Source organism: Talpa occidentalis, unplaced genomic scaffold, assembly GCF_014898055.3.
Source record: "Talpa occidentalis isolate TD23 unplaced genomic scaffold, MPIMG_talOcc4v2.1 talOcc4.17, whole genome shotgun sequence".
NCBI lineage: Eukaryota > Metazoa > Chordata > Mammalia > Eulipotyphla > Talpidae > Talpa > Talpa occidentalis.
Window position 1 is genome coordinate 17,832,379 of NW_023601754.1, and position 16,516 is coordinate 17,848,894.

Sequence of the window (16,516 nt, forward strand, 5' to 3'; positions counted from 1 at the left end):
CATCGGTTTGCTTAGAAGAAGATTACAAATCACCAACTGCATAGCACTTGCCACTATAATATGCTCTGTGTTTTACTTATTTACTTAGTCCAACTTCCCCAATCACAGTGTAAGCTCAGTGAGGCCAGGGATTTTTCTTTTGATCATACCTGTGACTCTAGCACCCAGAATAATGCCTAGTGGTTTAGGGAAGGTGTTGACTGAGTGACCCCTTCCTTTCAACTACAGCCAACTGGATATGAGAGAACTGGCGGTGCTGCTTTTCCATTTCACTCACTTACCCCTAATTGAGAAGGGCATTGAACCTGCGTTCTACTTCCACCTTTTACTCTTCTTAGCCCTTAGTTGTTGGTAGATGACTGAATCTGGAGTTCAGCTCATTAATCTGATAAATGAGGGATAAAAATGTGTCTTCATCTGATTTCATCTTTCACCCACCCTGTAAAGAGATATGTAATAGTACTTTGAACATCTCACTGGTCTGCATGTAGGTCTGCACACAGGTCTGCAAAGGTAGCTATATTCCCTGCTCCATCTACTGAATTAGAAAAAGGTGAGGTGTCCATTTCTGACAGTATATTCATATTCTGATGAGGATAAGTACTATTAAACATTATTAACTTGTTAACAGCAGAATTTTAGGTGTGAAATATTACTAATCATAGTAGTAGAGTTGAAAGGGACATCAGATTTCTGTTTCAATCCTGTTACTTTCCAAAGAAGAAAATGGGGCTCATGGGATGCTAGTGACTTGTTTTATGAAGTAGGGATTATGGGTTCTTAGTGGTAGAACTAGAACTAAGTTAATGATGCCTAATCTACTGTTTCACCATGCCAACTTAATGCATTACTTCTTTTACCATGCCAACTTAACAGCATTCTTTATGTAAACTCTACCACTCACAAAATATTATAATTTAAGTGTTTAGCATTTTCACATACAGTTCTTTCTCTACTTCTGATAGGCTGCCATCCCAATAAACCCATCAGAACTTGAAAGTGCATCTCATACACCTGAGATCATCACTTAGCCTAGCCTACCTTAAAGGTTCTTAAATACTTATATTAGCTAATAGTTGAGCAAAATCCTCTAACACGAAGTCTATTTTATAATATGCTGATTAGCTCATGTAGCTTCTTGGCTGTTTCCCCTTGGCTGACGCTGTGCTGTGGGCTCGCTCCCATTGCTTACATCACAAGAGAACATCATAGTGTGTATGTTAGCCCAGGAAAAGATCAAAATTCAAAGGATGGTTTCTACTGAATGGGTATTGCTTTTGCACCATCCTGAAGTCAAAAACCAAGTGGAACCCATCTGTGCTGTCCCCTTCAGATTTTCATTTTCAACCAGAAGGTAGGGCAGATATTTTTAACATGTTGCTGATAAATGTGAATCAGTTCATCTGTGTTTTCAGTGATTAATTAAGTTTATGTGACTGTCCTGGCTGTAGAATGTTCTTGGGTACTTTTAAAATTACCAATCTCAGAACTACTTAAAAGTAAATTGGGCTGTCTTACTACTCAAACTGCTCAGTAATTTTTGATACTATTGATATTTTATAATGTATCTGTTTTGCTTTAAAGGATTATATTGAACCAAAATGAATTTGTCTATCTAATTTATATTTGTATATAAGTTAATGTTTCTTTCCTTCCTTATACATTTAGGTCTACGATGTCTTTAATATATGGATTTGGTGTACGAAAATTTGGTAGTCTTTGAAGTTTTATAAAAGTCTGAGTCTTGTTTACTATCTTTAGTTAACCTTATTTTAGTAACTGTTGTAAGCCATCTAAAGTTGTTTGGCTTAGCAGCATGTTATATATTGCTTCTATGTGCTCCACAAAGGAGACCAGTCCAGCTGTGTCACACCAGGAATTAAAGCCACTCATTTGACGTACTTTCTATTTAATAGGGATGTCTTTTAACCCAGTTTTTTTAGTTTAATCTTTTCCTCTGTTTTACCTTTGGTTCATAGTGGTTTTCTCTCCATATCGTCTTAGCGATACCACCTTAGAAAGATTTACAGTATGAAAAGAAAAAGCCAGCAAACTCAACTTCAGCAGCAAAACCGTAGTGATAATCTGAAACCTGAAATAAAAGGTGCACTGCATGTGTCTTTGCAGCCTTAGGAGCCAGTTGCAACAGGAATGCAGGTGGTACCTTCCCTTGTCCATCCTGCAGCTCAGTAAGAAGACGGCTGCTTAACCAACATGCCCTCTTCCCAGTGTTCCTGAATTCTGACCCTTGAATAACATTTCTTTCTTTGGTTTGTTGGGAATATTAAATGTAGACATAGCTGACTACCATTAAGAATGCTGAAATTGAATTCATAGATAGAACAACCCATCAAATCTTCTCTTTCTCAGCAACCCTGAGACCTTCTGGGAAGATTTTCCTGGGACTTACAGGAAATTTCCCTTGCCAGATTTGCTTAGTTTCATATTCAAGACTCAATTGTCACACAGTCCTCTTAATCTGATAGAGCTCAGACCCCATTCTCTCAAGAGCTTGGTTCTTGGGGAGTAAATGTATGTGAAAAGGATTTGAAAATGAATTGCTGTGTGATTCTGCAGTGATATTTTAGTGGCTCTGTACAAACTAGTACTGTATTCACTTTTGAGAATTTTGGTTATTCTGGGGAAGTCCTGGAGAGAAAAGCAAATAAAAATACCCAAGATTTTTGGGTTCTTTAATGAGTCAGCCAACAAGAAAGATGGTAATTTTTCTCCTTGTCTTTTTAAGAGAAGCCTCGTCTTCTGATGGAGTGGACACACTGTGCCCCGAATCCATACAGGTCATCTTAGACAAGTGTTCTGGGTCTTAGTTTCCTCTTCTGTGAAGTAAGGTTAGTTGGGGACTGTTTCTGCTCTCAAAGCTTTATGGTGTCCTTTAAGTTTTGTTTTACATTGACATTAAAACATTTCCTTTGCCCTGCCATACAGGACTTTTTGGGTCTTCTGCTATATAAATCCAGCTTCTTGGAGATGTTTTGTAACAAGCATTTATTTTATGCTGTTGATCTGGCTGTGTTCCAAGGTCTAATTATTGATGAACCTGTTGTGCTATTTAAATCAAAATTTGACTCATAGATGATGCTGATGAAACTACTTAAGGAGACTAATACAGTCTCTGTAGGAGGTCCAAGTTTCATAGTCACATAGAAATGGTCATCATTCTTTCTTTGGATACCTGAAACTTGCCCTGTAGTTTTCCATCACATGGGCTCTAAGAGTTCGTTAGTGTTGTCTGCCATGCACAAAGCATGCACTCTGTCTTTAGCTCTCACTTGGACCAGGGAGGGGTTCATGGCCCTCTATGTATACAACAGTTTTTTTTTAGTTTGGCCGTAAGGATATTGGATGGCAGTTATGATCTGTTAAATTTCTTAGTGCTCAGGATTCCCCTCAAAGCTCCAGAGTCTGAGACTTAGTGAATCCTGAGCTTTCTTAAAAGTCAGATTGACTACACCAGCCTCTTGCTGCACTCTAATGGTGATGGGAAATAAGTCAAACTTGCATATCTCTTCATGAATCTAGGCCTTGTTTGTTTTTATCACTTACTGTGAGGCAGCCTTATTGACTGCTTAAAAGAGGAACTCTGTCTTGAAGGGCTTATAGTTCATGAGTCTTTCAAAAATGATATTAAGGTTTGTTCAATTTCAGAAGATCAGAGAAGTGTTTTGTCTTGACTTCTAAGGAAGATAAGCCCATATAAATTGGAGTTCGGCTGAGGTTTAGCATAGACTATTCATTTCAGCCTGATAATATCTATTTATTTGTACAAGACAGTGATTGCCACTCTAAGTAGCAGTGTGTACTCTGATTCTGCAGAGGTTTTGGATGATGAAATGATGAAACAAATCAATAAAATTCCTGTTAACCTAGTGAATCTAAGATGAAATGAAGTGTTGAATGTTTAAATTTATTCTAGAACTTCCCTAAGCAAAGTTTGAGTAATGAGTAACGTGTTAGAAGTAAGTCTTGGCACCAGTGAATGTTTTTAATTGCCAACTCTCGTTCTCTGACCTATGCCTTTTGACTTCTACCTCTTTTTATAGTGTTTTCTTTCTCCTATAAGTAGTCTTTAGTATTCTAAGAGTAACTTTTATTCTGTAATTTAGAGAGTCAAATGACATGCTTTTCCAAGTAGAAACCTTGGTTCCTTAGGATATAGATTTGAATAAGATAGACAAAATATCCAGATTACAGAACCACCTTATCCATTGCTTGAAGTGTTATTCAGATCATCTCATGATGTCAAAGTGATACTTAAAATTATTTATAATCCATAAAGAAAACATAACTAGGACAAATAAGGAGTCATTTGGCTTATGGGTATCATGTGGTAAGTCCTTTGGGGTGCTTCATCACCCTTCAGAAGGCTATGGATCTGCTTATCATGTACCTAACTTCAATTCCAAGTTAAGGGTGCAGATGCAGTGGTGTGAGTGTGGGAAGTGGCAGGCGGTGGTTGCAACCTTGAATTTGAGCGTTTCCCGTGGTAGGAAATCGAAGGCTTTGATAAAGGTGGCAGCTGCAGCTCTAAGAATGGTAAAGGTCGAGTTTCCCTCTTGACCCCTGTGCTTGAAGAGCAGAGTCAAGTCTTCCTGAGTACTTAATCCCAAAGAGTGACTTCACCATAGAATGATAGTCTAATGTTTATAACTTCTATTTTCTGTGGAAGTAAATTATAGTATTTTTCCTCTGTTCAGAGATGTTAGATAATAGGATACTTGGGGGAAATAAGGTCTTGGTGAAATATTTTGTTAGATAAAACAGAATTAGCCTTCAAGCAATGAAACTCTCAGAGGGAACATATATCATAAATGGAAGATGGGAGGACTGGTTATAAAAAACAGAATGTTGAATAATGGAATGTAGATCAATAAAATAGCCTTTATTTTCCTTTTTTGGAGTTAATGTTCTAATGGATGCAGAAATGTATATTTTTACTTATAGGTATTTCAGATTTGCTTAATTATTGAATATTTCTGTATCATTTTAGAAATAATTTAAAGGCCATTTGAGTCATAGGATTTTTATATCAATATGGTAAGATGAATAGAAATACTGTGAAACAGTTTTACAGTCATATTGGCATTCATCAGTCACCAATTTCTCATGCCTCTGAATAATTGTAAATTGTTGAATATTACTGAGCTTAAAGTATTTCCAGATTTTTCTCACTTAAATTGTATCAGTTGTCACTGAAATGGAGAAACCTCACATTTAGGTTGTGAGTTTGGTGTGGGTCTTTTCAAATCTATAAAGCACATTCTTAAGGTGCAGCCTGAAAGAGTGGGATTGTGAGGAGCAGAGAATCCTTAGAAAGAAAAGCCTTTGATAATCGTTTTCCTCCTCCCTTTCTGGCCACCACCCACCTGCCTTCTGCTTCAGAGAGGGAACTGAAGGCCGCAGAACCCATCCTGTCTTACATCATCTTCTTTGGGTCAGTAAAAGGTTAGTGTCCCACAATTTCCAGCCTTTCTTCCTATATAAAGCTAGTGTGGGAATATTTAGGGACTTCACTTTGAATATGGTTTGGTGGATTGCTTGCTTGTTTTCCTGCCTGCCTCCTTAAAACTTACCTGCCTCTTGTGAGCAAAGCTCCTAACTTTGTGCCTGGCCTGAAAAGGACAATAATCCCCATTGTTGACTGGGAAGGAATAAAATTCTCATTTTTGTCACCTCCCACAGTGAGGCAGGAATAGAGTAATTGGCTCTGCTTACTCTATTTACAGTCTTTTTTTCCCTCCTTCCCAATAAAGGGGAATATGAAAAAATCTATCCACCACTTGCACAGCCATCTGTGCATTCCTCAGGATTGTCATAACTGCCGTGACCTGTTTGCTGGTGGGATTATGTTAACCAATAATAAATAACAGTGCAAGAATCAGCATTATTGAAAAATACGTTTCAGTACCTTCAATACTGTGTATTAATTCATAACAGACACATCCACAGTAAAGGAATCTTACGTAATTAGGGTTGACTGTTCTGGGGCTTGAGTATGGGTTTAGTCATTTGTTCAGCAAGTACGCAGGAGCTAGTATGTATCAGTGACAGGTGCTGGAGAGACTGTGGCAGTGAAGAGACAAACCTTCTGAGGCTCAATTCTTTTTTCTTGTGTGCTGCTGCTGTTTGAGTGGGTGTTGAGTGATCTCCTATAAACAGTGCCCAAACTGAGACTGAGTAATGTGGAGTCGCTATTTTTTCTACCTCTTTGGGGCTAGCAAAAGCAATAAACATAAAACTAATGGTTTCACCTTTATTTTTGATGTTCACTTAATTTTTCATTACTGCATATCTTACAACTGTGTGGTGGGGTAAGAACTTCAAGAATGAGAACAGAATAGGTATACTTTATTTTTGGAGGAGACACTTTTGAAAGTCTGCTCCAAAAGTGTATTTAATTGACTCATCTGATCAGTCACTATGTTCGTAACCCCAGTTAATCACTTTTACAGAAACAGCGTTAAGTAGAAAACACAGATTTATGGTCGAGTTTCTCCAGTATGCTTGTTCACTCACTAAAGTTTTCTTGAGTGTTTATGTGAGGCCCTGCCATGAACTTGGCAGACAGCGTCTCGGCATCCATGGAGTCCAGCTGGGGAGCTAACACAGAAACGTCTGATCGCTGTGAGATATAAGCACCGGGAAGGAAATCAGCAGAGGATGGGCACTGTTCTAGCCTGGGCGATGGGAACACCTATCTGAGAACATATTTAAGCTCAGGTCTGAAGGAGGAAGGTGAATGGACATGAGCAGAGCTGAGGAGAGGGAACAGAGATGTTCCAGGTCCATTCGGCCTTCAGGGAGCAGAAGAACATCAGTGTGAGGGTGACCGTGAGCAGTGGGTGCAGTAGCCGGTGATCCAATGCTCAGGGACGACAGAGCCTGTTGTCCTGAGTTCAGGTTGATAATTACACTGCACCTCATAGATGACACTGGTGGTAACATTTCCCTGAGTAGCTAAGGAGCTGGCTGGGGAGGTAGTGGGTATGGGATAAGAACCTCGAAAATGTGGTCAATCTATAAGAGAGAAATTAGGTTTTATTTTTAAGGCTTAGAGTAGGCATTCACAGGCTTTAAGCAGCAGAAGAAAAAGTCTTGTGTATATTTAAAGGTGTTTTTTAATGCTGACTGCAATATTTAAAATGGATTGTTAAAGTTAAGAGTGGAAGCAGATGTCATGCAGGAAGGCACTGCCTTGTTGGGACAGGAATCAGGATGGCTGGAGTGCCTAGATTAGAGGTACTGGCATAAGGACTTTCGGTGAGGAGCGCCAAGGAGACGCTGTGCTCCCCCTCACCAGGAAACCATGGGTGTCAGTGCGGCTGGGAGTGCTGATTTAGGGATGGCTAGAATAATTCTATAAAGTGCAGACTTTGCTCTCAAGGATTTCTATTGTGAAAAAAAAAAAAAAAATAAGAAGATAGACCAAAAGTCATTTTAATTGTATAGGTACTTCTAGGTGTTCTGAGGAGAAAGAAGTACAGGCACACCTTATTTTATTGTGTTTTTACTTTATTGAGCTTCACAGACACTGCATTATTTTTTTTATTTTTTGCAGGTAAAAGGTGTGTTGGCACCATTTTTCCAACAGCAGTAACTCACTTTATGTCTCTGTGACACATTAATTTAAGACCTATACATTGTGTTTTTAGACATAATGCTATTGCACACTTAATGACTATAGTAGAGTGTATATAAAGTTTTGCTAACTTGTATATACACTGAAAAATCATGGAACCCACCTTAGTGTGAGACTTGCTTTTGTGCGGTGGTTGATCTGCCACTGAACCCACAGCATCTCGGAGTCTGCCTGTAGTTCGGTGATCACCTAAGGCTCTATGGAGGAAGCAGTCTTCGAGCAAAGTCTTGGAAAGAACGAATAGTAGGGCAGATTGGTGAGGTGCAGAAAGGGGTGAAAGGAAAATCATTCAGGCAAGAGAGGTGAGTGCAGGCAAATGATTGGACTGGACTTAAGCTGGGATAGGAGTGGTTTGGAGCATGGATAACAGGCAGAGCAGATAAGTGTACTCTAGAGTACTGCGTTAATTGCTTTAGATTTTTATTCAAGGTTACTTGGTAACCATTAATAGTATTAGTAATATGAATGGACTCCACTTTAAGAAGGTGACTTAATGGTTGCATGTTCCGAGGACTGGCATTGCTGAACAGTGCTGTGGCCCAGCACAGCATCAGGGACTGGGGAGGAAGGCAGCTGGCTGCTGAGGAAGGAGGAGATTAGCAGGGGTTGAACCTGGCTGCTTAGGGAAAGTGGGGAAGAGACTTTGTCTCTTTGAATTTGGAATAACATTGCTCTGCAAACACTTTAACTATATTCTTGTAGTTCTTGAAAATTCTATGTAGTGCTTCACATACTTAGAAATGCACGTGGTTATTTTTGCACATGTTGCCTGTCACTGCTTTTGTTGACCTCCTACTCTTTTCTGGCAGATGAATTTGTATTCATCCTTAGAGACTTGGTTTCAACATCCCTTCCTTTGTTACATATCCCCAATTCCCAATAGCCACTCCCTCTTACAGGCTTCTGGAGTGAGGGTGTGTCTCCCCAGTGTGGCCTGTATCTGTCTCTTACTCAGTTGATGGACTGGGTGCTTTTAAAGCTCTCATCTTTTATCGCTGAGGCCAAAGACACCAAACCCATTAGTGGAAATTCCATGCAGGCTGTAAGTACTGATGAAGAAGATGAGCATTCGGGCTGTTATCTACACTGGCTTCCAAGAGATGAAACATTCTGCCTTAACTTTTTAAGGTGTAGCTGAATATGTATTGGAGACAAAACAAAGCATCGTGCAACAGAGTTAGTTTACTCTGTCAGAGTCTTTCATTTTGTGCTGTTAGATGGCACCAGTAACTCAGTAGAGTCCATTTCTGCTGCCAAGAAACCTGGGAGAAGAAGGGACCAAATTCTGTATTCAGAAAGAGTGGCTCTAGAGAGTGAGCTTCTGTTAAGACATGACTAAAGGATTAATAGAAAAGCATTCATTCCCCTGACAATATTCTGGAAGGCATTTTCTGCTTCAAGTTGTTGGGAGACATTTATCACAATAGATTATAAATTAAGGGCGGTACCAGAAGGAAAGGGTAGTTTTAAAATGTAAGTGAAGCTCATTTCAGAGGGAGCTGACTCTTATTTATTAAGAGAAACTGGAAGGGGGTGTGTTTGAGGCTGTAGTTGTTTCGGCTTAGGGTTTGTTCCTGCTATCTCTTTAAAAAAAAAAAAAAAACAGCTTCTCAGCCTTCACTTAATGTTTTGGTTTTGGTTGGAATTGCTTTGAAAGGAGAGCTACCAAAATGATCTTAAATTCACATTTATTTATTTTCCTTTAGATGTATTCAGGAGTTCTACTTTCTCTACCTACCTTCTGACTCTTTACATTGGGAAGAAAAAGTGGAAAGTGAGTAGGAATATGTATCTTCTGAAATAGGGAGCTTTTGTGGTACTTAGTTCCATTTGTATGCCATAGAAAAAAGAACCAGATCCGCCAGTTTTTAATTAGAGAGGGAAAACTTGAAGCAAGCCCCCCAATCAAAGGGGCTTACTCTTGACATGATCATTTGCATGGGGTCTTAGGGTTATAAGAGGAGCCTGTTTTAAATAGCATCTGGAAAAATAATGCCTAAGTAGAAAATCTGGAACTGTCTGACACGTTGTGGCATGAATGTCTCTCTTTTATGTGTATTTCCAAAAGGTCAGGGTGTGACCAGAACAAGGCAGCAGGCTTGTTTCATTCTAGAAGAATGTTTTGCTTCACAAGTCGCTGCATCATGCTTCTGTCTTTGAACTCATCTTAAAATCTTAACTTGCATTTTCAGACTTTGTCTTTTTAAAATTACAAGAACTAAATTTAAATTTTCAGAATTTCCCCCCCCCACAAATAATTGTGGAAAATCACATGATAGTTCAATTATTTATGTCACTCCACATTAATTTCTGGCTCTGAACAGTGTACTTAATATATTTTTATAGCTCTAATCTGCCTGTGCATATTACTTATGGTTCATCTTTTCACTTAAAGTCAGTTCATGTCCCTCTTTTCTTATTTCTTAATATAATGCCAATAATCACTTTTATTAGCTGTTATTACATCATATTGTTGTTACATATAATTTGCTTAATCATTTCTCTTTTTGACATTTTAATTTCCAGTTCCTTTTCCTTCTGAGTAGTGATACTATAAACCAATTAGAAAAAAACTGGGTGTTTTTTTTTCCCCCATGGATATAAGTAAACCTACTTTGGGGCTATGTCCCCAGTATATCTATTTCTGGAAATAGAAGCAGAAACCAGACTATTACCTGGGAAGTCTGGATAATCATATAAAGAGCCTTGCAGTTTATTTTTTTTTCCTCATATCTATCACCATTGCCCCATCACTTTTACAAGTTGCTTCTCAAAGTTATTATTTTGCATATCAGTGAACTGGATTTTTTTTAATTTTCTTTTATTGAGGTAATGTTGGTTTACAACACTGTCTGTAATTTAGGGATATAGATTCACCCCTCTTAAATGTATGACATACCCAACCAACCAAGTACATATAATCCTCCACCAAAGTCCAATGAGCCCATCTCCCTTTGCTTCTTGTCTCCTCTCCCTCACCACCTTCTGGTAGCCTTGGTTCAACAGTCAGAGTTCTAGGATTTCTTTTGTTTTCATTTTGTCTGTTCCTTTGTTTTGTTTCTTTATATTCCACATGAGTGAAATCATCTGATAATTTTTGTCCTTCTGATTTTTTTGGCCATGCTCCATCCATATTGTTGTAGATGGCAAGTACTAAACACACTTAAAACAGGTTTAAAGAACAATGAGCAAGGTGCAGGACAGATCACGGTCAGTGGGTTCTCACCTATGCTTATAATTATAAGTAAGACCACTCAGGCTCAGAGTCCAACAACAGCAGGATTTATTGAACAAACAGGAGATTGGGGAAAGAAAAGAGTTTTTGAGGCCACAGTGGCTGACTGTCTCACCCCAGATAGTGTCCACATGTCCAGAATTCCTAAACAAAGGCCACTTGTGGCAGCAGCACCCCACAGCAACAGTCTGAAGGCTGCGGGGACCAGACAGCTACAAACTCAACAGCACCTGGAAGTGGTGCCAGAGAACCAGAGGCTGTGGTCAACTCTTTGAAGACTCTGGGCCAAGCCCAACAGTGCTTCTTGCAGACGATGTCAGAGGCAGGGCCAGAGGCAAGTGCAGTGACTTAGCCTCTCCAGAGACCTTTGGAGGTGCTCGAAACTTCTCTCTTTAGAAGCCATCTGCCAAATCCTTCTTTGAAGGTGAATGCTACCTCTTGGAAGGCCAGGAACAGAATGCTGCTTCTTTCTTTGGAGGCTAGCTGCAGACTCCTCCTTTCTTCAGAGGTCAGGAGCAGAATGAGTCTTGTTCGAAGGCTGGCTGTTGACTGCTTCTTTCTTCAATGTTGATCCAACGGATCATTCTCTCTTTGGAGGCTGGGAGCAGGATCCTCCTTTCTTTGGATATCAGAAGCAGGATCCTTCTTCAGTCTGCCAGCTGCGGACTCCTTCTTTTTTCTGAGGCTGGGAATAGGAGCCCTCTTTTTTCTTCAGAGATTGGGAACACAATGCTTCTTCTTTGAGGGCCAGGAACAGGATTCTTCTTTCTTCAGAGGCCAGGAGCAGAATCCAGCTGGCTTGTTCTGCCTTATATCCCCTTCAGGGTACCCTACCCTGCAAGCCGAATTAGACTGTTTTCCATCTTAAGTGTCTGGACTGTTTAGCACCAATCAGCTCTTTTTCCATTTTCAATCCAAATTTTAACTAATGAAGTAATCTTGAACCTGATTGGTTCAATTAGCTTGCACCTGGTTCGTCCATTTAGAACCCTGGTGCCAGATATAAAAGGTAAAATAACCCAGCTCAGCTTCCACTTAGGTCAGGGCAGGTTTGTGGGTCTGTTGGCTCCAGCAATCTATGGTCAGAGCTGGTCTCACTGGGGCTGGGGGAGGGGGAACATGAACATCAACAAGTTGTGGGGTGAGGCTGGTACACCTCAGTCCCAACAAAGCCGTTTTGCCCCCCTGGCCTCTGGGAACCATGGGGATCCGTTACAATAGAAGTGCATATATTCCTTTGAATTAGTGTTTTATATTCTTCAGGTAGATATTTAAGAATGTAATTACTGGATCATATGGCAGATTTATTTTTAATATTTTGAGAAATCACCGCATTGTTTTCCATAGGGGCTGGACCAGTCCACATTCCCACCAAGGCACAATGATCCTTTTTCACACCCTCACCAACATTATTGTTTCTGTCTTTTTGACATGGGCTATTCTCACAGGTGTAAGTTGGTATCCCATTGCGTACCAACTAGATTTTAAAATGTTGTGTGTTTGCTATTGTAAAATTATTTGGAGTGGGGTTTGTAAAGTTTTTCTATAAAGGGTCAGAAATATTTTTGGTCATGTGCTCTTTGTCCCATCTTTTTCTTTGTGTTTAACAATGCCGTGCAAATATACGAGCCATTTTTAGCTAAAAAGACCCTATAAAAACAGACTGTGTGTTGGAGTTTATAGACTGTTGATCCTAGAATATTAGATTTTTTGAAATTTGAACTAACATGTTACTTCTGAAGGTCATTTTTAATTCTGCTTAGATGGGCTGCCATGGCTTTGTGCTGCCTTTTCTGAGATCAGAGGCTTACTCAGGCCTCTCCTTACTCAGCCTCTCCCTATCCTCCTGTTACAGGGCAGGGAGAGGTGCACCCCAGACCCCCCCAAAACCTGCCTGCTCTAAATGGGTTCTGCCATCCGCTGCATCAACACAAAACATATAAGACTTTAATGGGAAGGAACTTTAATACAATTAGGAAACAATACAGAAAAGGCAAAGAATATAGTTTCTAAATCAAGCACCCAATGTGACTCATCTCCTCGTGGGTAAAACTCCATCCAAATGGGATTGGCCCAGAACAAGGCCCCAAAGCCTGCCGCAAGTCCGAAGCATCTTCCAGTGGGGACCCACAGAAAAGGGTCAGAAACAACCAGACAAGCCCAGAAGGAAAAGAGCAAAATCAAAATCAAGATAAAAGCTGCCATTGTCACCTCCCCACGGGTCTCACCCACATCTGTGTCACCCAGTCCACAACCAAAAGGCAAACACAGTTTCTTCACGTGTCTCTAGGCTCCATGTGCCTCCTCCAGGTCTCCTTCTGGCTCCATCCTGCTTCCCTCCTTCTCAGTCTCCTCTGCAGCTTCTTCTCTCCCTGCTCAGCTCCACCCTCCATTTGGGTGGGGCAAGGAACCTGGAACCTCCCCCTTTCTTGGGGACCACCCTGTTACACTCCCACCCCTGCTGTCCCACTCACACTCTCCCCTTTCTTCTGGTATGTTGCTCTGTTCTACATTCTCTTCCTTCTCCTGTGTTTTTTTGTCCTTTGTCCTTTACCTTCTCTTCTAACTCCTTTCACCACCATAGACATGTGCTGAAGTCCTTTCCAGTGCCTGGCATATAGGAATTGTGCAGATGTTAATGAAGCTGTCTGTTAAAAACAAACAACTCTGCATCCTCTTCTGACAGTGTGCAGTTTCCTTTATTTTTCAACAGAGATTCTTGAAAGAAGAACCTTTCTATTCTCCAGAGTCTGTCTTCCTGTTATTTCTTCACTCTGCATTTGGGCTCTTATCTTATCACATCATTAAAATTGTTCTTTAAAAAAAAATTGCTAAATGTAATGACCAAATCAAGTGAAAACTTTCAAGTGTTTATCTTACTCTGTCTGCTGGTTTATCACTCTCAATCATTTTCTTGACATTGAGTCGCTCTGTTTCTGAGGTACCTTTGCCCCACATTTCCCATGGAATCTACTTTGCTCGTCCTCCTCCCTGCCTCTCCCCTACATATGTGTGACACAACATGGCCCAAGATTCTTCATCCCCTCCACTCTGCCCACCACAGCCTCATCAGCTCCACAGATGCCAGTGCCTTGCCCTCTCTCCGGAGACCCCAGCCTGTACGTCCATAACAGTACAATTTGGAACTCTCTCCCAGAGCAGAGAAAGGACCTGATGGGAAAACAGGTGAAATTGGAATAAATCCCTCGTGTATGTAATAATAGTGCAGCAGTCTTTATATGCTAGTTTTGATAATTGTACTAAGATTATGTAAGCTAGTAACATTAATAGATACTGGAGAAAGGGTATACAGAAACTCTGGGCTTCCTAAACTTTTTTTGTGAGTCTGAAATTATTTCAGGATAAAAAGATTAAAATTTAAAAACACGGGCCTCCCCGGTGGCGCAGCGGTTGAGCGCTGGGCTGCAAAGCTGCCTGCAGCCTCTGCAGCGCTGGTTTGATCCTCAGCCAGCCGGCGAGGGTCCCACGTGGCGTGCAGACCTCTCTTGCCACCCCACTGCTCCCCTCAGCAGTGTATTTCGTCAGTCTGCCTGTTCTGCTCCCCGCTCTGGCTCTGGTGAATTCTCTTACCGTCCTGTGCTTCTGACTGTACCCAGTGCTTGTATAAATAAAATAAATAAATCTTTTTAAAAATTAATATTAAATTAAAAAACACTCTCACGAATGGCTCCATTTCCCTCAAGGTGACGTGCATGTTTCTCCTATGGTATAAGGTCATCCAGGAGCTGAGCCTTCCACCTACCCTCTGCCCTCTGGCTGCTAACTCCCTTGTGTTCTGGCACTCCTTGAAAGTACAGGACTTTACACCAGTCTTTTGCTGTCCCCCCTTCATGGTATACTGCCTTCTCCCTCCTAAAATTCCATAAATATCAGCTAAGACCCACTTCAGGTGGTGCCTATGTGAAGCCTGCTCCCAGGAAAGCTGATTTACCCCCACTCGTGCTTGCACAACACCTGTGCCCTGTACTTACATGATAAACTAGTCATGTCTTTTGGTCTCCCCAGTCTTTCCTTGCCTTTCTTGGCTTGGAACTTGGGTGAGTTGTATTCACTATTTTGTAGAATGTCCCTGTGCTTGGGTTTGGTTTCTTATAATTAGAATGAGGTTAGGTGTTTGTGGCAAGAACACCACCAGAGGAGTGTTGCGTCTTCCTCATTGCATCATGGCAGGTGTAGGGTAAGGAAAAATGTCAGGCTTTTTGCCCTCACGCCATCAGAATAGATGATGGATCCTTGTGGTACTGAATGCATGCCTGATGGCGGACACCTGAAATAGGGTGTGGGCATAGGTAGATGAGACTGGGCTTTTAAGGGCGGCGTCACGGGGACGCCAGCAGAAGCCGAAGAGAAGCCAAGAGAGAAGCAAGAGAAGCCGAAGCCAAGAGAAGGCCGGAGAGCCCAGAGTGAAGACCTGCTCCCAGCCCCCCAGCGCCCCTGCCTGCTGTGTACCTGGTAATCCCAATAAAAACCTGCAAAACCACTGAGGACTCTGATTCCTCATTTACCCGGTCTGCATGGGATCAGAAAACCCGCACAGTGGCCTGTCCTGCCCCTACACAGGGCTCCTGGAGGCTGTCCCAGCATTGGTCATGTGGTTACAGACAGTGTCCACCAGCTTAGCCCAGTCTTTTTATTTTTGTAATTAATAAGTTTATGGGATGATACTCTAAGATTATGTAAATATTCCATTCCCCATCAGGTTTCACTTACTAGTTTTAATATCCATTTAGACTTTACAACTCAATAGTTTCTTCCATATTAAAAAAATTCCTTCCATATTTACTTAGTGGAATTTCTAATTTTGGGTTTAAGTAACTGAGTACAAAACAGTACCATTTTCTAAGATGGGAACAACCAGAGGAGGAAGAGGCTTTCAGCAGCTTGGGGGCAGGGGGTGCTCATTAACTGTGGACACAGTAGATACACTATATACAGGAACATGGTGCTAAAGGTTTCAAATGAATAGTTAAAATCCCTGAACTAGAAATGACTTACAACTTTTTATCTTACTGACAAATGATAATTTCATTCTACAAGGGTGGGGCCTGCCAACCAGCTGAGATCTAATTTCTGAAGCCATACCTAGTACTTAATACTGGCCTGCAACAGTGAAGGGATTACCTAGAAACCATTCCTTTGTCTCACATTACGGCTCTTATATCTTTTCCCTCCAGGGTTGCTGTGTTTCTGCCAGGTACCGTGATGTCACTTGTAGCTGTGAGCATGTGCAGCCTTCGCACCTTCCCTGTCCCCGCAAAGTGTACACAGGGGGTTTCCTTGCTCTGCCCCTCTGTTGAAGGTATAACTTACACTCTCCATGTTCTCTTTTCCAAAAGTAGTATCTCCTGAGATGAATTTCTCCTTTGCTCAGGACTGTTTTCTAAATACGAAGCACTGTGTTCACCCTCCAAGTGGCTGATGTGGATGTGATAGCAGAAGGGAAACAGAACACATTTCTGGGGGATGCTCATGCGCAGCGTAGTCGAGGAAGGGAGGTTGTCAGGGATGGATAAGACCATGGCTCTGGCCTCCTTGTGGTGTTTGTACATCCTGCACCTTAATCTATGATGAAGTGACTCTGCTGCAGCTTCATTACCATGGAA

General features: G+C 41.1%; 1 protein-coding gene across 4 annotated transcripts in view; it reads left to right on the plus strand.

Annotated features, from left to right (window-relative positions):
- Window positions 1–16,516, plus strand: part of GAN (gigaxonin) — a 59,832-nt gene that overhangs the window by 1,631 nt on the left and 41,685 nt on the right. For 2 of the 4 annotated variants that reach the window (XM_037516218.2, XM_037516220.2), the window contains exon 2: window positions 5,401–5,463. The exons of the other annotated variants lie outside the window; for them this stretch is intronic. In XM_037516218.2, coding sequence (XP_037372115.1) covers window positions 5,401–5,463 — 63 coding nt within the window. The remainder of the gene's footprint in view (window positions 1–5,400; window positions 5,464–16,516) is intronic. 4 annotated transcript variants of the gene reach the window in all.